Source organism: Dipodomys ordii, unplaced genomic scaffold (genome assembly GCF_000151885.1).
Source record: "Dipodomys ordii isolate 6190 unplaced genomic scaffold, Dord_2.0 Scaffold3, whole genome shotgun sequence".
In the NCBI taxonomy this organism is placed as follows: domain Eukaryota; kingdom Metazoa; phylum Chordata; class Mammalia; order Rodentia; family Heteromyidae; genus Dipodomys; species Dipodomys ordii.
Window position 1 is genome coordinate 12,574,478 of NW_012267219.1, and position 23,208 is coordinate 12,597,685.

General features: G+C 35.4%; 1 protein-coding gene across 2 annotated transcripts in view; it reads left to right on the top strand.

Moving 5' to 3' along the window:
- The window catches only part of Tbc1d15 (TBC1 domain family, member 15), a 63,266-nt gene extending 49,586 nt beyond the window's left edge, over window positions 1-13,680 (top strand). The window contains exons 14-18 of one of the 2 annotated variants that reach the window (XM_013021725.1): window positions 4,056-4,155; window positions 4,499-4,596; window positions 10,550-10,666; window positions 11,167-11,253; window positions 12,372-13,680. In XM_013021725.1, coding sequence (XP_012877179.1) covers window positions 4,056-4,155; window positions 4,499-4,596; window positions 10,550-10,666; window positions 11,167-11,253; window positions 12,372-12,590 — 621 coding nt within the window. In that variant the 3' untranslated portion in view covers window positions 12,591-13,680. The remainder of the gene's footprint in view (window positions 1-4,055; window positions 4,156-4,498; window positions 4,597-10,549; window positions 10,667-11,166; window positions 11,254-12,371) is intronic. The other variant, XM_013021733.1, reaches the window with a different exon arrangement.
- Window positions 13,681-23,208: the final 9,528 nt, after the last annotated feature.

Genomic DNA, 23,208 nt, shown 5'->3' on the forward strand with positions numbered 1-23,208 from the left:
GACCAAAAAAAAAAAAGTCTTTTAAAGCAATTTATAAGAAAGAAAGAAGGCTGAGGGATATGAGTAGATAAAGGTGTAAAATCTAAAATTCTAACCATACATGTCACTATATATTTCTTTTCAAAATAGTGTTAATAAAATTGATGATAAGTCTTAATGTTGGATCTTATTTGCAATAAGGTAAAAAGTGAATCTAATTATTTAACATATTCCTTGACAGAATTTAAGTCAATGCTTCTAGGATAGGAATGTAAAATTTGAATGTTGTATTTCTTACTTCTTCTTTGTTTGACTGTTTTTCTTTTCTCTTCCAGTTTTTCTAAATTATTGTCAAGCTTATTTATACTTTGAACTCATCCTTGCTTCACTTAGTTCCTTCTTAGGTGTGAATTGATAAGATTTGATAGTTTTAAAGTGTCTTTTTTTTTTTTTTTTTTGGGTCCGGTCCTGGTGCCTGAACTCTGGGCCTGGGCGCTGTCCCTCAGCTCTTCAGCTCAAGGCTAGCGCTCTACCACTTGAGCCACAGCTCCACTTCCGGCTTTTTTCTTTTTGCTTATGTGGTGCTGAGGAATCGAACCCAGGGCCTCATGCGTGCAAGGCAAGCGCTCTACCACTGAGCCACCTTCCCAGCCCTTAAAGTGTCTTTTTACTATGAAGTTAGCAAATGTTCAAATGAGTTTTTTGCCATAAATTAATGATTTTGGATTTTTTTGAAGGATTACCAATTGCAGTAACCTAGTAACATAGTTTGGGAGAATGACCAATTTCAGTAACCTAGTAATACCATAGCTTGTCTTCCTTACTCTTTTGATTGATTTGCCTACCTTCTTAGTTCCAATTTACTCTCAAGTACTCTAGAAACCTGAGGCATTTGTTAGAAAGGTCTGTATAACAGTTACTGATTACAGACAGCTTTTGTCTGCTTTCCTCATGGCTTTTTAAAATTTGGTTTTACTAGAGCTTATATGTTTCTTTCTAAAGATTTCATGCCCTTGTTTCATTTGTAGTGTATCAGCATTTTCCTCCTGCCCTCTATGAGATGGCTCAAAAGATTTTCTTAGAAAAAAACATGAATCTTTTATTTGCTTAAACCCATGCTCAGCAGCCATTCCCCCAATTAATGTGAACACACTGAGATTAATTTCTCATAATAATTTTAAATAAAACTAAACCAATGTTGTCATGTTTAATTATATAGGCATATGATGTCACATACATGCATGCATGTATATGAATACATGTGTAGTCATATAAAGACCTACAGATTACCTTCTGAACAATTATCATGTACTCTTTATAGTCTGTTTCTCTTTTGTGTGTAAAGGAAGTTGCAGTATCTTCATTTTATCTTTTCCAAAGTAAATGTTCTCTATTTTTGCCTATTCTCTTGAGGAGGATGGTCTGGGGATGTTTCTAGTCTTTATCTAAAAGATCTCTCTCTCTCTCTCTCTCTCTCTCTCTCTCTCTTTCTTTCTTTCTTTCTCTCTTTCTCTCTTTCTCTCTCTCTCTCTCTCTCTCTCTCTCTCTGTCTTTTTTGGCCAGTCATATGGGGCTTGAAATCTGGGCCTGAGGGCTGTCCCTCAGCTCTTCTGCTCAAGGCAAGTGCTCTACTACTTGAGTCACAGCATCACTCCCAGTTTTCCTGTGGTTAATTGGAGATAAGAGTTTCACAGCTTTTCTTGCCCAGCCTGGCTTTGAACCGTGATCCTCAGATCTCAGCCTCCTGAGTAGCTAGGATTACAGATCTCTTTTTAATAGATTGTCTGCTAAACCTTTTTTTTCTTAAAAAAACACATTATTTGGTTAAAAGAAAAATATGTGTCAATCAAAATAATCCCTATGGTTATTTGTCATTGCTACAGGGTTGTTTTGATGTTCTTAAATCTTTGCTGCTGCTTTTTGACCCCTTGTTTTTATTTTACAGCTTTACTTCATGTAAGTGTTTATTACTTTTGTGTTAGCTGAACCTAGTGTCCATAAATTTATGTTGACTGATGTTTATTCGCATCTAATACAGATCTAGGCATAGACAGTCTAGTTTATGGGAATGTTTCCAAAATGCAAATAATCTAATGTACTTTATGATATTCATCTACTGTTTTGCCATATACTTTTAGTTTCTTCCCTTTTTTCTCCCTGTGTATACACATACACACACATGCATACATACATACACAATACACAGTTTATAGATAAAATTGAAATCCTTTGTATACACATTATTGATCATCCACTTTTCCAAGAATGAGTACTTTTTCACTATTATTTTGGGGATCCTTCTTCTTCTGCCAGTCCTGGGGCTTAAACTCAGGGCCTGGGCACTTCCCTGAGCTTCTTTTGCTCAAGGCTAGCACTCTACCACTTGAGCTACAGTGGCACTTCTGGGTTTTTCTATGTATGTGGTACTGAGGAATTGAACCCAGGGCTTCATGCATGCTAGGCAAGCACTCTACCACTAAGCCACCTTCCCAGCCCTTGGGAATGCTTTTATTGCTACAGTGGGTAGCAGTGGTCATGTTACATTGGTATTCCAAACCAACTCTATAGTCTTTTTCCACATCAGAATAAAAATTACTTTGCTGATCAGTGAATTAGTTCTGTCATTTCCTAATAGGTCCCACTGGTAGTTATGGACAACCTGTATCCTGGAGGGTTGACTTTTAGTCTTTTAAAAAGAAGTAGCTCATTGAGAGTTAGTAATCTTTGATTTTTTTTTTTTTTGTCCCTGTTCTGGGGCCTGAACTCAGGTCCTATGTATTGTTTCTTAGTTTTAGTTTTTTTGCTCAAGACTAGCATTCTCCCACTTGCGCTGCAGCTCCACTTCTGGCTTAGTTTTTGTAGTTAATTAGATAAGAGTCTTACGGCCTTTCCTGCTCCAGCTGGCTTTGAACTGCCATCCTCAGATCTCATCCTCCTGAATAGCTAAGATTATAGGTGTGAGCTATCAGTGCGCAGCTTGAATTTTGTTTTTGATCTGCTAGATAGCTCAACTAAATTACTCTTATTTATGCATTAAGGAAGAGATGTAGTTCTGAGCTTTTCACATAAATTAGGCTAGTAGGTCACTATAAGGTACTGGGGCACAAGAGTTAAAGGGGTCAGAATGATCTAAAAACCCTCTTAAAGCATTTGTCCTAGTACTTTCTGGCCCCTTCATTCAAGTGTTGCTAGTAATGTATTCACATTTGAAGACGGTTTAGGCATGTAAACAAACTCCAGCAGTTGTCAAACTTCATGACCTCATGGGCCCCTGATGCTTAATGTCATCTAGAAAAATCCAAGAAACTTTTGTTTATGTGAGCTATATGTGTTATGAAAAATTAATACTGATGAATTTTTAGATGCTTATTTAGTAATTCATTTAAAAATTACACGAATACAGCCTTACATATATTCTATTTTTTTGGTGAAATATAACTTTTCCATATGAAAAAATTCACTGAGAAGAGGGATTGTTTTAAATTTTCCATTTAAAAAACCAGCTAGATTTCTATGTTGGCCCCTATATTAAATCTCTTGCTGTTTCACACATTATATATAGCCTTTGGGCCTATGAAAGTTTAAAAATGTGCAATTCAAGTAATGTTTTAGTATGATTTTAAAATGTGTTTGAACTCACAGACTCCATATTTTTATCAATTGTAAGAAGGAATTAGTTACTTAAATATACACATTAAAGTTAATTTTGTTTCCTGTGGTAATTTGAATAGAATATTTAACAATAGATATGATTTGATAAATGCTTATTTCCTAATTGTATTTCTTTTACCAAGTTTTTTATGCTGGGTAGGAAATAAACATACCAATTTGCTGCTGATGTTCTTGTATTCCTCTTTAAATCAAATGAATACAGGGAGAAAATACTAAGACCAAGGGTTTTGTTTTCTTCCATTTCTTTTTTTAGTGTTGTTTTGGCTTTCAAATTAGTTTAGTTTTGAAAATATAACCATTGTGGTAGCAGTCCAACATGTGTCCTTAGACATTATGTTTTTAGTTATCAGTAACTTAAAAATATTTATTAAATATCTTATGTTAACCATTATTTCTTCTTAAAGCATCAAAACTTTGAAGAACAAATGCAAGGCATGAAGACTCAATTAATTCAGCTGAGTACCTTACTTCGATTATTGGACAGTGGTTTTTGTAGTTACTTAGGTAAGTTTAGGAAACTATACCTACCAAATTGGAAGACACACAGAAAAAAGTATAAGAACCCTTTTAAAGATATAATGCTCTACTGCTATTGGAGAGTATATTAAGACCAAGCTATGTGTTTATTCCGCCTTAAAGCTTTTTATTCATTTGTTTTTGGTGAATTTAAAGGAAGTTTGTCTGCGTATTGATATTGTTGCCTTGAACTGATAGAATGAAATTAAATGTATTGGACCTCTAGTCACCTAAGACTTGATAAAAACAATTGAGTTTGAGAAAGGTACCACTGTTCTGACCTAATTAGCATAAGAATAAGCTATATTCCCTCCTCCTCCTCTCTTTGTAGAATCTCAGGACTCTGGATACCTGTATTTTTGCTTCAGATGGCTTTTGATCAGATTTAAAAGGGAATTTAGTTTTCTAGATATTCTTCGATTATGGGAGGTAAGTTCTTAAATTATTATACAAATACAGTAATTGTAGAAAGACAGTTTATTCTATATTGGGTATAAATAGATTCTCATAGTTTACCTGAGATTACTAAGGCAAGTAGGTTCTAAGATTCTAATAGATTTTACTCTGTTCTTAAAAGTTAATCATCTCAGGTCTAATATAGGGTATTTTCTCATCCTTTGAATAGCATACCTGTGAGATTTGAGACCAAGAGGTTTTCTAGAATGAGTATTCTTTCTTTGAGAGACTTGCCTTTATTTGAGGCTCTGCCACATTTTAGTGTACATTGGTTTAATATTCCAGAATTTTTTTGCTTTGTTTTTTTGCTGGTCCTAGGGCTTTGAACTCAGGGCCTGGGCACTGTCCCTTAGCCTCTTTGTGCTTAAGGCTAGCACTCTACCACTTCACCCACAGTGCCATTCCCCGCTTCTTCTGAGTAGTTCATTGGAAATAAGTCTCACAGACTTTCCTGCCTGGGCTGGCTTCAAACCACAATTCTCAGATCTCAGCCTCCCGAGCAGCTAGGATTACAGGTGTAAGCCACTGGCTCTGGCAAGTTTTTTCTTCTTGAGTACAATGATTTGAATTTAGGACTTCGTATTCTACTCATTGAGCCACATCTTAATCCTAGGATTTAGAGTTCAGTGAACTTTTGGTGGCCAGTTGAGGTAGCATGTTAGTGTATAGTCTGAGGTTTTGGAGGGAGCTGATTTATATTTTGCTTTTCCAAAAACATTTAAGTTAAGCTGGGCATCGGTGGCTCACGCCTGCAATCCTAGCAACTCAGGAGGCTGAGATATGAGGATTGCGATTCAAAGCCAGAAGTGCGATTCAAAACCGGAAGTGGCACTGTGGCTCAAGTGGTAGAGCGCTTGCCTTGAGCTAAAGAAAGAGCTGAGGGACAGCACCCCGGCCCAGAGTTCAAGCCGTACAACTGACAAAAACAAAACAAAACAAAAAAACATTTAAGTTATAACAAAGCAGTGAAAGGAAAACTATTCCTTTTTCCAGATTTAAAATATGCAAATATTTTGCTGTATTTACTAGTTTTTTTTTCTTTTCAAGAAAATAAAATTATAGCTAAACTTTAATTACAACTCCAATTTCCTTTTCCTTTTTCTGTTTCTGAGAAAAGTCATTATTTTGTTTTTGGTGTGCATCTTGCACCTAGAGCAACTTTCAATTAAAACAGATGACTACTATTTTACTTTCAAGTGTTTTAAAAATATCAATGTGCTTTTTAGTAGAATATTGTAAGATTGATTATTATTTTGTCTTTATATAAATTAAGGTAAGACAAACAAGGAAAAGAGTGGGGAGTTCAGACATTTGGATAATAAGACTACATTGGAACTCTAATGCCCTCTGGGATTTTAGAGTTGGAACTTGAATCCCATTCTATTGATGATTGCCTGTTAGGGAAAGAAGTGTGCTAATTGAAAGATCATTGCTTTATACTCTTGTTTTGAAATTAGAAGGAAAACATGCTCTCTCTGTGGAATCATACTTGAATGCTTGTCAGTTTTATTAAATTAGAATCTGAAATTTTTAAAAGGATGAATTATTATTGTGACATAGCTACAGAACTTCTCAGTGAATTTACTAAATCAATTGAAGATTTCAATGAAACCTTTTAGGTTGCATTGTCTTTACACTTAATAAACTGAATTTAGTGTAAAAGGTATTCAACTTGATCACTTTTTTTTTTTTTTTTTTGGTTGCTGGTCCTGGGTTTTGAACTCAGGGTCTGAGTGCAGTCCTTGAGCTTTTGTGTTCAAGGCTAGCCCTCTACCACTTTAACTGTAGCTCCAGTTTTAGGTTTCTGCTGGTTAAATGGAAAAAAGACTGTTACAGCCTTTCCTGCCTGGGCTGACTTTGAACCATGATCCTTAGAATTCAGCCTTCTTAGTAACTAGGTTCACAAAAGCATGAGCCACAGGATTCATTTCTTTTTTTTTTTTGGTTGGTCATGGGGCCTGAACTCTGGGGCTGGGCACTGTCCCTCAGCTCTTCCGTTTAAGGCTAATACTGTACCATTTGAGCCACAGTGGCACTCTGGCCTTTTCTGCTTATATGGTGCTGAGGAATTGAATCCGGGGTCTCATGCATGCAAGGCAAGCACTCTACCACTAAGCCACCTTCCTAGACCCAGGATTCACTTTTTTTGTTCGTTTGTTTTTTGGTCAGTTATGGGGCCTGGGCGCTGTCCCTCAGCTCTTCAGCTCAAGGCTAGCACTCTACCATTTGTGCCACAATGCCACTTTCGGCTTTTTCTTCTTATGTGGTGCTGAGGAATTGAACCAAGGGCCTCATGCATGCAAGGCAAGTGCTCTACCACTGAGCCACCTTCCCAGCCCCTGGATTCACTTGTTTTAAAAGAAAAAAAAGGGCGTGGAAGCATGGCTCAAGTTGTAGAGCTTTAGCCATCAGCAAAAAAGCTGAGCAAGAGTGCAAGGCCCTGTGAGTCTAAGCTCCAGTACAAGTATATACACACACAACTTCAGGTACGCTCTAATATTATTGTTTTTCTTTTTTTTTTTTTTGTTGGTTATGGGGCTTGAACTCTGGGCCTGGGCGCTGTCCTCAGCTCTTCAGCCCAAGGCAAGTGCTCAGCTGCTTGAGCCACAGTGACACTTCTGGTTTTCTAGTGGTTTATTGAGATAAGAGTCTCGTGGAGTTTTTTGCCCAGGCTGGCTTTGAACCGCGATCCTCAGATCTCAGCCTCCTGAGTAGCTAGGATTACAGGTGTGAGCCACCAGCACTGGCTTCTAACAGTATTCTTTTTGTGGCCTTTTTTTTTTTTTTTTAAATCTTTCCATAGAAGATACTGTAGACAACATTAATTGGGGAGAAACCAAGTTCCTAAATTTGAGAGTATTACCCATATTTAGAAAAAGTTAAGGGGCTGGGAAGTTGTTTCAGTGGTAGAGCGCTTGCCTTGCATGCATGAGACCCTGGGTTCGATTCCTCAGCACCACATAAACAAAAAGAAAAAAGAAAAGCCGGAAGTGGCGCTGTGGCTCAAGTCGTAGAGTGCTAGCCTTGAGCTGAAGAGCTGAGGGACAGCACCCAGGCCCAGAGTTCAGGCCTCATGAGCAGACACCCCCCCCCAAAGAAAAAAAAATAGAAAAAGTATAGCCATTTGTGAGTGAAAAAGCTAAATGAGAATGAGAGGCCTTGAGTTCAAACCCCAGCATAATAAATTAAATATATAAATAAGTAAGAGAAAGTATAGCTATTGACCAATATTTGTAGGTTTGGGTATAAATTTTGATTCAGTTGCTGTCAAAATTAGAGGTATGTTTAAGTTCTATAATCAAAGGATTAAAAAAAATTTCATCTACAATATAATTGAATTAAATTTTTTAAAAATACATATTTTACTGTAAAGATACTGTATAGGGATTACAGTTACATGAGTAAGGTAATGAGTACATTTCCTATTGAGCATTGTTACCCCCTCCTTTGTTTTTCCCCTGCCATCCCTTCCCTCCCCACCTCTCCAACTCTTCCCTCCTCTACCCCTGAAGTTGTAAAGTTCTTTTACAACATAGTGTTTTGTACATCTCATTGCTACAGTGGGTCAACATATATTCTTTTTTTTTAATTTAATTTAATTTTATTTGTGAACATACTGTACAGAGGATAATGCGTACATTTCTTACCAAGCATTGCAGCCTCCTCCTTTGGTTTACCCTTCACATCCCTTCCCAGCTTCTCCCCTCCCCCCCAATCCCAATCCTTCTCCTTCCCCCCCCCCCCCCCCCCCCCCCCGCACCGACGTTGTAAAGCTCGTTTTGGACATGACAACTTGTACTTCTCATTGTTGCAACAGATCCACCTGTATCCTTAAACAACTTGTTTTTCCCCATCTCCTCCACAAGTTATACTGACATCAAATATAGTGAAAGCAGGGGTTATACTGTGGGGGAGGGACATACAAAGCAACTAAGAGATAATCTTATAAATGCGTTAGAAACACATGCATGAAAGAAAAAACATTAAAATACATATCTAAGGGTTCATTTTCCTAACATCACATTATCTGACCTTTTCCGCTTGACTCATACATATACTAGATATTGCAAATAAGGGAAACCATGGGACCTATGTTTCTTTGGCCTGCTTACTTCACTTAATATAATTTTTTCCAAGTCTTTCCATTTCCTAATAAATGGGGCGCTGTCATTCTTTCTGATGGAGGCATAGAATTTTATTTTATATATATATATATATATATATATATATATATATACACACACACACACACATACATATATGTAGCACATTTTCTTGATCCATCCATCTACTGAGGGGCATCTGGGTTGGTTCCATATCTTAGCTATGGCAAATAATGCTGCAATAAACATAGTTGTGCTGGTAGCTTTAGTATGGCCTTGTTTGTGATCGTTTGGATAAATGCCCAAAAGCAGGATTGCTGGGTCATAGGGGAGCTCTATGTGGAGTCTTTTGAGAAACCTCCATATTGCTTTCCAGAGTGGTTGAACAAGTTTACACTCCCGTCAACAATGCAGTAGGGTTCCCTTTTGACCACATCCCCTCCAGCATCTGTTGTTTTTAGATTTCTTGATTCTAGCCATTCTAATTGGGGTGAGGTGGAATCTCGATGTTTTTTGTTTTGTTTTTACATTTTTTTTATTGTGAAAATACCATACAGAGGGGTTAAAATTACATGGGCAAGATAGTGAGTACATTTCTTTTTTAAAAAAATTATTATAAAAATACTGTACAGAGGAGTTACAATTACATGGGCAAGATACTAAGTACATTTCTCATCAAGCATTGTTGCCTCCTCCTTTGTTTCCCCATACCATCCCTTCCCCTCTTCTCTCCCCCACCCCCACACTCCCCTTCTCCCACCTCCCCCCACCCCTCCAACCCCCCACCCCGCCAAAGTTGTAAAGTTCATTTTTCGACATAACATCTTGTACATCTCATTGGTGTAATGTTGTTTTGATTTGCATTTCTTTTATGGCTAGAGAAGTTGAGCATTTCTTCATTTGTCTATTGGCCATTCTTATTTCCTCTTCAGAAAAGTCTCTCTTTAAGTCTTTAGCCCACTTATTAATTGGGTGGTTGTTTCTTTGAAGATTTGTTGTTGGGGGATTTAATTGAGTTCTAAGTGTATTTTAGATATGAGACCCTTATCCGTTGTATAGCTATTGAAGATCTCCCAATCCGTGGGCTTTCTGTTGATCTTGCTTGCTATGTCCTTTGCCATGCAGACGCTCTGCAGCTTCATTCAATCCCATTTGTCCAACCTTTCTTTGATCTGTTGTGTTTCTTGGTCTTTATTAAGAAAATTTCAGTCTGTGCCAAAGAGCCCTAGAGTTTCTTCTATTTCTTCCTGTAATGTTTTTGCGTGTCTGCTTTAAGTTCGAGGTCTTTGATCCATTTGGAGTTGATTCTGGTGCTGGGTGACATATAAGGATCTAGTTTTAGTTTTCTACAGGTGTTTAACCAATTTTGCCAGCACCATTTACTGAAGAGGCTGTCTTCCATTCTATTTTTTTTTTTACTCCCTTTTTAAACTTTTTTTCTAGGATTTAGTTTTTATTTTACCAAGGAGCTGAAGATTTATTTGGGAAAATGAAGGTTCCCAGAGTAATACCAAAAATGCATCTAATTCTTATATCTTAAATATTATTACTGTAACTGATTAATAACATTAATATCATATTGGTTAGGCTCAGTTCATTTGTATATTATAGTTATCCAAAAAGCCACATTTCTAATATATCAGATGTCAAAGTTGGTTTAATTACTTTGTAGTTAATGGTAAGACCACTTCATTCATCAGTTGCTATCCAGAAAAACAGGGGACTATCTCAGACAATTCATTGCTTTAAAGTTTAGCACTGTATCTTTCAGGAAAATATTTCAGAACTTATACTGTTTATGAAATCACTTTTTTAAAAAATAGGTTATGTGGACTGAACTGCCATGTAAAAATTTCCATCTCCTTCTCTGTTGCGCTATTTTGGAATCAGAAAAACAGCAAATAATGGAAAAACATTATGGATTTAATGAAATACTTAAGGTACTCCTTTATTTTAGAATTTTGGTTCTTTCCTCTGATTAGTCATCTTCATAAACATTTCCTTATAGTGTTAAGAATTGCTTGAGTAAGGTAAATTGTGTCACTAGCACCTGATGTTAGAACTGGCTTTCTGAGAATACCAGATTAGCAAGTATATATATTTGATAGTTATTTTTTTACCCAGCTGGCTAGGAAGAAAAAGAAATTCAACAAGTGTTCTTTGTGGTTTAGCTTTTTAAAAATTGTCTTTTGTTTATAACTTTGAGTTTGGCAGACTTGGAACAGCTGCTAGATTTAATGTTCTGTAAATGTAATAGCTATTCTTTAATAAAACTTGGAATGATCTAATGAAAGTTATGTTGGATTTCTTATGTATTTGTAGTATATTTTTTATTCTAAAGGTTTTATTTGTAGTGGAATATATTTGGTAGTAAATTGTTTAGTAAAATATAATATGCTTTCAGATTTGATTATCCTTTTATTTTATTGCTGTTTTTTAGCATATCAATGAATTGTCCATGAAAATTGATGTGGAAGATATACTTTGCAAGGCAGAAGCAATTTCTCTACAGATGTTAAAATGCAAGGTATACAGTGTTTCAAATAATTGCAAGATCACTTTTTGCTCTTTTCTGGGATCAAGGAAGATTTTCTTGTTTCAATTAAATGTTAATGTTAGGAAATTAAGGGAAGATACAGAACATCAGCCAGTTTTTTGTTTACCATTCATTTACAGCACTTAATTGAAAACAATTGACTAATCATGCAAGATGAGAAACATTTAATAATCTGGCAAAATGGTAAAAGTAATGAAAATATTTCTATAATTAATGAGGCTATAGAATTTAAGCCATGATACATTACCCAATTTAATGAATACAGAACAGGATCTATTATTAAATATACAGTATCTCCAAATAAAGACAGATGCTAATCAGAGATAATTAAATGAATAGTATTTAGCCTATGGCATTTGTATCAAGTTTTTAATTATTTCTAGAAAGAAAGAAAATGTAATGAGTTATCAGTATATTTCTGGTATATTTTGGCTTGTCTGTTTTTGTTTTGTCTTGTTTTGATGCTGATCCTGGGGCTTGAACTCAATGAGGTATGGGTGCCGTGCTGGTGCTTCTTTTGCACCAGCTTGTGTTTGCTTACAGAAAGTTTGAAGAGAACTAGGAACCACATAGGAAAGAGAGAGCGAGAGACAGAGAAAGAAGGGAGGAGAAGAAAGGAATCAAGAGGAAGTGATGATTAGGCCAGGCAGAAGTGGATCATACATGTAATCGCTGAGATCTGATGTTCTCAGTTTGAAAAGTCTGTGAAATTCTTATCTTCAATTAACTGTCAAAAAGCCAGAAATGAAGCTGTGGCTCATTGAAGGGACAATGCTCAGGCCCTGATTTCTAGCCCCCCAGTATCAATATAGTAAATGATTATGAGTGAATGAATGTAGATAGATAGATAGATAGATAGATAGATAGATAGATAGATAGATAGATAGATAGATAGATAGATAGATGGATGGATGATAGGGTTTCATTTGAAAGTGGAGAACGATGGTGAGAGAAGGATGTGTTAATATTAGAATAAATGTTCAGCACGTTTATATTCAGGAATCAAAATAGTCTTCATTAAGAGTGTTTTCTTTGTGATTGGTTTTCCTTGATGCTATTAAAGATCTTATGTTGATTTTCATACTTAGGAATTACCACAAGCAGTCTGTCAGATCTTGGGGCTTCAGGACAGTGAAGTTACAACACCAGATTCTGACACTGGTGAAGATGAAAGTACTGGCATGACTGATCCTACGTCTGCATTTCACAGTAGCACCTTGCCTGCCATTGATGCCAGTGGAGCTGTAGATGACAGCCTGACACAGCTATCAGTGCCCTCAAATGTCAGCAGATTAACACCTGCATGATCATTTGTCTTGCCTATTTTTTTTTAAGAGACACTTTGTTGAAACTCTTTTTCAAGTACTTGAAAAGTGGATATTTAAAACCTTGGTATTGATCATGCTTTAAGATTTATGGAAAGACAGTGTACTGATGTTCTTGCATTAAAGCTTTACAAAGTTTTAAACTAATTATTTTTGTAGTTACTTCTACCAAATAGCCTTTCCCTTCAATAACATTCCTTACTATTTTTATAGCCAAGTACATTTATTTTCTTGCTGATAAACTGGAATTGGATAAATATTACAAGTGGATGAGTTGGAAATTATGCACTTTGAAAAACATTCTTTGTTTACTCTTTAGTGGGTTTGGATATGATTAAATGTTGACTATATAGTTTTCTAAGATGAGAAGTAGATTGTTATCCAGCAATGAAATAAAAAAATGAAAATTTTCTATTGTTTACAATAGTATTCAGCTAAAATATTTATGCTGGTTGAATGTGATTTAAATTGGGCATTCTCTTCAATGCAGTTTAATGTATGGTCAAAGAACTATTTCGACCATGATAAGTGGATTGGCAGTATATTTTTTACATTGGATTTTTCTTCACTTGTATATAAAGACTATATAAATACTATTTATGAGTATAAGAAAGGATAGGCATATTTTATTTAAATAAACTTGACTTATTGATTTATATAACCCAATTCTTCAAAATTAATACTTGGCTTCAATATGAGATCTTTTTCAAAACTATTTTCTTAACTGAATATTAAATTCATGAGACTACAGTAGACCTTTTACCTGGTATAATTTTAAAATTAACTGCTTGTAACCTCATTTTACTAGTGATGTTTATTACCTTTCCTAATAATGCATTAACTGATTAATCAGGTCTTTAAATTTTTATAAAATACTCTGAAAAGATGTGTCAAAAATTTAAGATACTATCATGAGGCTCAAAGTAATATTTTTTTTGTGTATATGAAGCTGTTTTTTTACCATGCAGTATTGCATGATTTTAAGTTATGTGTAATTAACATAACTGATTCCGTTTTAATTGTAATTTGTTAACTCTTGTACATATCATTAAAATAAACTTGAAGTTGAAGTAATGTTTTCAGTTAAATTATACTTAAAAGTAGTGTGCTAGTTCTTTACCAGAATCTCAAATACTCAAAATATGAGACTTCCATACTTCATATTTTTTATGTTACTGATAAAAATCACTGGAATAAGTTGTAATGAGTGATAAAGACACATGATAATTCCTTTTGTAATGCAAATGTTTTCCATCAGCATGAAAATGGTTATGGTATGGCCTTGGAGGACATAATTACAGCATAGCAACTTACTATAATTGATGCTGAATGCAAAATAAAAGTTGTGGGATTCTAAAATGGCCCAGCAAATAGATCCTTCTCCCCCCCCAGAAATTTAGACAACAAAGGAACTTTTTTCCTTGTGGAGTATTAACTGACAATCGTAAGAGTAGAACCATTAGATTTTAGTTTTTAATATTGTGTTATCATTCATCAGTTAATAATGAGTAAGCCTATTCAGAGAAAATGTAAACTGATGGAAGACTCACCATCTCCAGCTTTTCATTTCCTGTTATTCAGGAAATTGCTTAGAACATCTTGATGTCCTCCTTGTTCTTCCTGGACAGTGGCATTTTGGGTTGTTTTCTACTACGTAATATGATGTCTACTTCAGATTTAGAAAAAAAAAACAATACATTAAATAAGCTAAACTTTTGTTAAGTTTTCATATAAAACTACTATTAAAACATAACATACTAAATGGTATGCATTTCTATCTAGTACATTTTTGAAATGGAAATGATAATATAATAAAGTCTTAGTCCACAAAGTCTAGTTAGAAAATGCTCTGTGAACTTGAGCTGCTGAGATTGCTAGAATACATAGTTCAAGTAAATATCTTAGTTTATCTTTAAGTTTGCACACTTCTACTTGTACCCTTGTAATGTGTGTAAATGTGTGCTATACCCTGTGGTATATAAAATTGTAAAACAGTAGGGATTTCTAATATTTTGATAATTTTATATTTTGTATTCTTCAACTCTTCATTTATAGACAATTTCAGACTTGGTTTTAGAGACTAAAACTTATTTTTATTTTTACTTTTTTTTGGTCAGTTGTGGGGTTTGACTCTGGGCCTTTGAGCTCTTCAGCTCAAGGCTAGTGCTCTACCACTTGAGCCACAGTGCCACTTCCAGTTTTCTGGTGGTTAACTGGAGATAAGAGTTTCACAGACTTTTCTGCCTGGGCTGGCTTTGAACTGTGATCCTCAGATCTCGGGCTCCTGAGTAGCTAGGATTACAGGCATGAGACACTGGTGCTCATCTAAAGCTTATTTTAACAGTAAGGAAACAACCTTTATGGTAGTGACTATTTCTTGAGCTTGACATTGCCCAAAGTTTGTCTGCATACCAACTAACTCAAATGGGAGGTTCACATAATCATGCCTATTACTAAAGATAGGTTATGTAAAGCAACCTAAAAATGTTTATCGAAGAACTTGGAACTTCATTTATATGCAGTTAATACCAGGGTAGCATCATTCTAGTTTGGGCATCTTTGAGATTTTTCAGAGAAATGCACATACACACATACTATTGTGTATAGTGTCTTGTGTATATATGTACATATTTATGAGAGAAGTGTATTTTTTGTTTTTTGTGTTGGTCATGGGGGCTTCAACTCGACCTGGGTGCTGTCCCTCAGCTCTTCAGCTCAAAGCAAGTGCTCTACTGCTTGAGCCACAACACCACTTCTGGTTTTCTGGCAGTTAATTGAGATAAGAGTTTCATGGACTTTCCTATCTGGGCTGGCTTTGAACTGTAATCCTCAAATCTCAGCCTCCCGAGTAGCTAAGATTACAGGTGTAAGCCTCCTGCACCCGGCGAGAAGAGTATTTTTTTAAGACCTGAGGACTGTGATAAATCATTTAGCATGAAACTAGTAATTTTTTTTAACTAATGGCAATGATTTTATGTGCTGAATCTCAGTTAAAATATCAAATACTCATTTCTAGGTCCTTGGTTGGGTCTTCCAAAATGCATGTTCTGGTTCTACTTCAGATCTACTAAATCAGAATCTTTGAAAGTATTATCAAACATCTTAGTTTTTAACAGGCTAATCTAGGCTAATCTTCAGAAGTTTGAGGACTATTAATACATGTTGTGTTTGTCATATGTTAACATTTTGATTTATGGTCAGACAAGTCTTAAAAGTTTTAAGCAGTATTTTTTTTTTTTTTTTGTCGGTCATGGGGCTTGAACTCTGGGCTTGGGCGCTGCCTCTGTGCTCTTCAGCTCAAGGCAAGCATTCTACCACTTGAGCCACAGAACCATTTCCCAGTTTCTAGTGGTTTATTGGATATAAGAGTCTCATGAAGTTTCCTGCCTGGGCTGGTTTTGAACTATGATCCTCAGATCTCAGCCTCCTGAGTAGCTAGGATTACAGGCATGAGCCACCAGTGCCTGGCCAGTTTCTTGAATTTCTAAGACCAGTTTGTTCTGTTTGTCAGTCCACGTTAGACTGTCACTTTAATTCTAACGTTTTGAAGAAAACTAGCTTTCAGGGCTGGGAAGGTGGCTCAGTGGTAGAGTGCTTGCCTTGTATGCATGAGGCCCTGGGTTCGATTCCCCAGCACCACATAAGCAAAAAAAAAAAAAGAAAAAAAAGCAGGAAGTGGCGTGTGGCTCAAGTGGTAGAGTGCTAGGCTTGAGCTGAAGAGCTGAGGGACAGCGCCCAGGCCCAGAGTTCAGGTCCCACGACCGGGCCCCCCCCCAAAAAAAAAAAACCCAAACCAAACCAAAACAACTAACTTTCAGTGCCTTCTGAATATGAAACAAGGTTTGAAAGGTTCCTCTCAGTAGCTAGTGTCATGATACTAAACATCTATTGGTACATTATTGGTACTTGTTATTAAATACATTACCTTTCCAATGATGCTTCTGTTGAGATCTTAAAGGATTTTAAGTTATGTGTTTTTGAGCATTGTTCTAGTTATAAGTTTTTTCTTATTGCTTTGTAAGTAGACTCCTATTAGGCTATCCATCTAGGCATAGCAAAAGAATTGTGTTGCTCTTAAGTGATAAGAGAGACATGGATAGTTTATATTGCACATATTTCTGAAACTCATGATACCTAAAGCACTTTGCACCTATGGGAAATTACCCTGTTTATTAACTCAATGTAAAGAAAAAATTGATAAAAAAAAATCTCTTTTCCAAAGTTTGTCAGGATCAAGAGTATCGTATTTGCGTAAAGATGAAATTGAAATGTTAGAATAATGAAAGGTCGGTTGGTAAATATACCTCTCTGAAATGTCTATATTACTCCTGACATCTTTCTGTGATAAAAAAAAAATAAAAAGAATGAATTCTGGTAAGCTTAGCTGTGATCAATGAGCAATGGAATTTGAGTCAGCTTTTTTTAATTAGAAAGATTACTAACCTCAGTGATGGAGTTTTGCTGTGAGAGTTGGAAATAGATATTTCCAACACCAAACTAATCTGCTTGAAGGCACAAGACCCAGGTAGTAGACCATTTTAAAAACAAATACAGCAGTGTTTATAGATTGCATTAGAGGTTATATGGTCTCATTGTACAAGGACTAGAATCTTTTCTGTAGTTCATAGATTGCAAAGCAAATTGTTTTCCAGTGTTGAGCCATGACAGCGCTTCTGAGTGCCCAGCATTTGAACTACATACAGTGGTCATTGCTTGTGGGACATGTGGAGTATAGGCCAAAAAAATTTGGGTACACACTTTTTGCCAGTCAAGTATTAAATTATCTAGTGTATTTGTAGTTAGTAGCATTTAATCCAAAGAGATGATATAAAATAAAATTACCCAGTTAATGAGTGAAGTTAAACCAAAGAGATGATATAAAATAAAATTACTCAGTTAATGAGTGAAGTTAAGTACTTGTATTTTTGTACTCTTAAAGGAAAGAACTAATGTTATTAGTTCCCCTTCCTTGTAGAAAAAGACAAAATTTAAGATATGTTTGTTTACACCTGTCAGGATATAAAATAAGTCTGAAAATAAATTGACTAACTTGTTTAATTTAAGCTTCTGATTAGCTTTGAAACATATGTATTCTGTTTTAGCTTCCCAGGATTCTTTATTAGGTTAGTAGATGCAAATGAAGAGAAACCTACTTCATGGTTCTCACTAGTTTCTTCATATCTTACTGCTTTCTAAACTTGTTTTGAGCTTTATTTAATGTGAATCATACCAAAGTTTTATTGACTGGTAAAGAAGAGAGAAAAAAATCTATTGATACAATTTCATAAATTCCAGCATATGGAGTTTGGTGGGCTGAGTTTCAGTGTTTCATTTCTTTAGGGAAGGGATCTAAGGAATAGTAATGCAGACAATACAGAATCCTGGAGCCACCACTCAGAATTGATTCCTTTTCCTAACTTGTTCCTTTTGACCCCAGCAGGACTAGAATGGGCCCATTCCAGACATAAGAATACATCCTCCATTAAAACAAACCCCCAAAAGGAGAAACACCTGTAGAAAAGCTCTTAGCTCTTAGCCCTGTCCAACTCCCCAATACCAATAGTGAAAGCCAATGTGAAGTTAGTGAGGGAGAGATGTGGGATGAGAACATGGATATATCTGAAAAGGAAACACCAGTGTTTGGGGGAGGGATTCAGTAAAAAGCCTGACTTGCTTTTTCTTGAAAAACTTGTCTTCTTGGTTTTAAGCCAGTATTCCAGTCTACTACATTTGTGTTGTAAGCCTTTTTTGATTACCCACATGTTGAAGACAATAAAAAGGGATGAACTTTAAAGCATACACCAACCTAATAGTTTGCTTGCATCTCCTCCCCCCCCCCTTGATACTCACTTCTGCAATTTATAATGTACTTTGGGTTCCTCAGCAAAAATTACTCAATATTACTAGCATCTACTCTTAATCTAACTTAACTACATAGTACAATAAAATAAGTTATACCTTTGTCTATAGTTTAAAACTATATAATTTATCAAGAGGAAGTAAGATTGCAGTGACACACTTATGACTAACCCAGACTTCTATGTAATGCTATTTTATTTGCAAGGTGTTCACAAAACATTATATACATAGCTAATGACGTTACTTAAAACCTACACAAATGGACTTAAAAAAAGGCAACAATGCAAAGGGGAGATCAAAAATTCATTTGAGGCATTGGAAAATCCCACTCTCCTGACCTTGAATGAAGTCTTTTTTTTTTTGCAGTTTATGAAAAGAATTTTTATTACTTTACTATATACTCTATTGATGAATACACGAGATTGTATTTCTTCAAATGGAAAATGAAGAGCAGGATGATTTTCTCTCTCTCTCTCTCTCTCTCTCTCTGATTCTTCTTAGAACCTTGATATCATCTGTCTTTTGGAGGATTCACTTTCTTAAGATGTCTGTGATACTGTCCATGAGGATACCAGCAATGCTTAGTAGTAGAGAACATTTTGCTAAGTTGTTCAAGAGGTTGATTTTTTTCTCCCAGTCTGGTTTTCAGCACTTGATTGTGTGTTTCTTCATTATTATGTACAGGATCTGGTTGAGGGATGGGTTTAGTGTGTTCATGTGGAATGTCACAGAAGGGTGGTAACATACTATTGTCCTGCTATCAGAGGTCAAAGCAAGCTCCACTTCGCAATTATACTCATCTGGAAGAGAATAGGTGGATTTATAACAAACACAAGATAAAGCTCCATCACCACCGAACCAGCCATTTTGCTTTCCTGAGTGAAGTCTTTTTTTTTTTTTTTTTGCCAGTCATGGGGCCCGAGCTCTGGGCCTGGGCACTGTCCCTCAGCTCTTCAGCTCAAGGCTAGCACTCTACCACTTGAGCCACAGTGCCACTTTTGGCTTTTTCTGCTTATGTGGTGCTGAGGAATCGAACCCAGAGCCTCATGCATGCAAGGCAAGCACTCTACCACTGAGCCACCTTCCCAGCCCCTGAGTGAAGTCTTTATAGCATTGTTGGTCATATTCAATAAGTGCCATACTGTGTTCCTATGAAAATTTGTGAATGTTCATCCACTTTTATCCATATTGTAAATGGCTAGTGTTTATGACACCCAGAAATGTACTCATTCCTGTCATCGCTCTTACATATTGTTTAGAGGGGAAAATATAAGCAAAGATAAAGTGAAGTTGATCTGTGAATGGAGACTGTATTGACCATTCAGATATATAGATAATATAATCTGAAACTAAATCAAGAAAGGCAATTTGGTAACAATGCTACTGAAGTAACCTAATAACCCAAACCAGCAGCCTATATCTTAATCATCAATTTGTTTCTAATAAAATGCACATTGTCTTACACTGTGTTTTCTCACTCCACAAACATGCCTGATGCAGACATGTCTAGGTTTTTAGTTTAGGGTACTTTTTCTGATTATTTGCTTGATTGGCCAATAAGGCGGGTTTGAGACACAGATTTTATTAATTGTCAAAATATGAAATATTTAGAGTTGTGTCTTCTGTGTTTTTTAAAGCAACAAAGGAAGGATAGAATATTTAAGGTAAGACTACTTAAGCCCATGTGAAGAAGATAAAACTGAAGTTAAGCGGAGAGTGAGTTTATGTTAGAGTGAGACAGTGGTTCAGATGAAACCGGAATGCATGATTCAAATTTATGATCAAATGGCCTTAGAAGTAAAATAAAGGGTGCCCTAAGGCTGTAGCAGCAACATGGTGTGGTTGGGAAAGAAAAACAGCTTTAAGCTTGTGTTAATGGCAATGTCTGTTTGGTTGCTGTGGTATAATAATGGTAGCATTTGTTGATGTTTTATCATTCCAGTAACATTAAAATTTTTATGTACTTCATTTACCCCTCATAAGTGAAGTAGGCAGCCCCTACCAATGGCTTATTTATAGTGTGTGTGTGTGTGTGTGTGTGTAATTAATGGTTTTGTAATAAGGTCATATACACATGATTTCCATAGGATTTGTTATGTGAAAACTGTCCCTTTTCTCTTTCTTCCATTTTTCTCTGCAGTGGCAAGACTTCTGACTTTCATCTCGTTATTTTGTTGTTTGCTTCCCTGTCTTTCAAAGTCTTTGTTCAGATTCCCTAAAGAGAACCTTTTATATGGCTTGAGGGTGAATTCCTGGCTGTTCATCTTCTGAGATCTGGAACATTCAATAATTGATATTACCTAATTTTAATCATTGCCTCCTATATTTTCAACTAGACCTGATGCTTTCCAAGTACAGAGGCCTTTGTTTTATCCTTTCTAGAGAGTAACCTGCATTTATCTACTTGTGAGGCAGGAGAGGAAGAAGGGGAGTTGGTTTGGTTATCTAGAATAGAGAAGGGAAATAGGTTTTGATTTCTTATAAAAATCATCTTTATTGAGGTATAAGTCATGTGTCATAAAATTCACTTTTAATTTGTACAATTTGGTGAAGTTTAATGTATTCACGCAGTTGTACAACTATCTCCAATATTTAATCTTAGAAATTTTTCATCAATCTTAAGCCGTATATCAATAATCCCTCTCTACTCCTGTCTTCTTGGTAGTCCCTGCCAACACATGTGCTTTTTTCCCCCAGTATTGGGGATTGAACTTGGACCTACACAAGCACACTACCATTTGAAGCATGCTCCCAGTTCTGCTTTTTTTTTTTTTTGCTAGTTTTTTTTAGATGGAGTCTGGTAATTTTTTTTTTTTTTTTGGCCTGGGATGGCCTTGAACCTCAATCCTCTAGATCTCAGCATCCCAAGTAATAGAAAGGATTGCAGGTCTGGGTCACCAGTACCTGGACTACCAAGCTACTTTGTTTCTCTCTTTTTTTTTCTTTCTCTACATCTTCTAGACCTTTTTATAGATCTAAAACCACATAATACATGGCAAGTTTTTTGTGACTTTCACTTGTAATATTTTCAAGGTGGCTTCTCCAACATTGTAACATGTATCAGTATTTCTTTTTTTTTGTATTTTTTTGTAATGGCAAATAATACTTGATTGACAGCATCAAGCACTTTGTCTTTTCACCAGGTGGTATTTGAGTTATTTCCATTTTTCACATATGAATAATACTACATTAGATGGTACCCTTTTTGTGTGGATAGCACTTTTGATTTGTCTGGTGGTATATACCTAGGAACAAAACTGCTGAACCCTATGCTAACTTTGTTTTATTATTTTGAGAACTGTCTAATATGGTTTCAAAGCAACTGTATTCTTTTCCATATAGTAACCAAGAACCCTCAAATTGTTTTTCCAAAGTGACTGCACCATTTTATAATACCACCAGTATTGTAAGATGGCTCCAAATTTTCTGTTGCTTCACTAATACTTGTCATTATCTGTATTTCTATTTTAGTTATCCTAGTGGATCTGAAGTGGTATATCATTGTGTTTTGATTGAATATTTCAATCAAAATTGTTTGATTATCATCATCACCAAATTGATGAATGATGTAAAGTATTATTTTTGTTCCACATGCATTTTGATTGTATCTTTGGGGAAATGTTTATCTAAACCTTTTACCCATTGAAAAATTGTCTCTTTTTTTCTTCTCATTGATCAGTTGCAAGAGCTCTTCATTCTATGTTTTTCTATGACTCATGGGATTTACAAATATTTTGTTCTGCACTGTCGGATGTTTTTTTCATTTTCTTGAAGGTGTCCTTTGAACTACAGTTTTAAAAATTTTTAATGAAGTTCTATTTGTTTGTTTTCTTTGAATCTTTATACTCTGGGTATGACCTGTAAGAATTGCCTAACTCAACAATACAAAGATTTATTATGTTTTCTAAGAGTGCTATAGTTTTTGCTCTGACATTTCTGTCATCTATGATCCATTTTGACTTAACCTTTGTTTGTGATATGAGGTAGAAGTCCACTTCATTCTTGTGCATGTGTAAATCCAAAGGTGTTCCAGAACCATTTAATTAAAAGACAATTATTTCTCCTATTGAAGCGTCTTGGGGTGTTTAATTTATATATATACATATATATGTGGTGTGTGTGTGTGTATATATATATATATATATATATATATATATATATATATATATATAGTAAGTGTAAGGGTTTATTTCTAGACGATCAGTTCTCTTTCATTTACCTATATGCCTATCCTTATGAAGTACTACTCTCTTCTTGATTACAATAACTTGTTAGTTTTGTAATTGTTTAACTGCTTGGTAGGCCAGAACTATTGTTTTTCAGTCTTCTCTGTCTACTTCCATGCCCAGAGGTATTGAGTATTTAGGGGATTCTTTGGTGTAAAGTGAGTTGGCTTTTAATCTTCTGTATTGGTAGTTTGGCTTTTTTTTTTAATGTCTGCTGTCTTTGATAATCCTTTCATCTCTCTCTAAAGCGGCAAGATTTTTGTTGCTGTTGTTTCCCAAGATGCTTTAATAGGATTTTAGAGGGAACAAAAGTAGTTAAAACTTTAATAACATCAATAAATATCTTAAATAAATGTCTTTAAGTATTTTTTCTGCTTCCATATCAAAACAAGGACATTGTCCTATGGACTTTAACCCCTTTAATCTCTGGTTCTTTACATTTTGTATTTTATGCTATTGCTTTAATTCAGATTATCACCTCCTGGCTACATTATTCCAAATTTTAGTGATTTCAG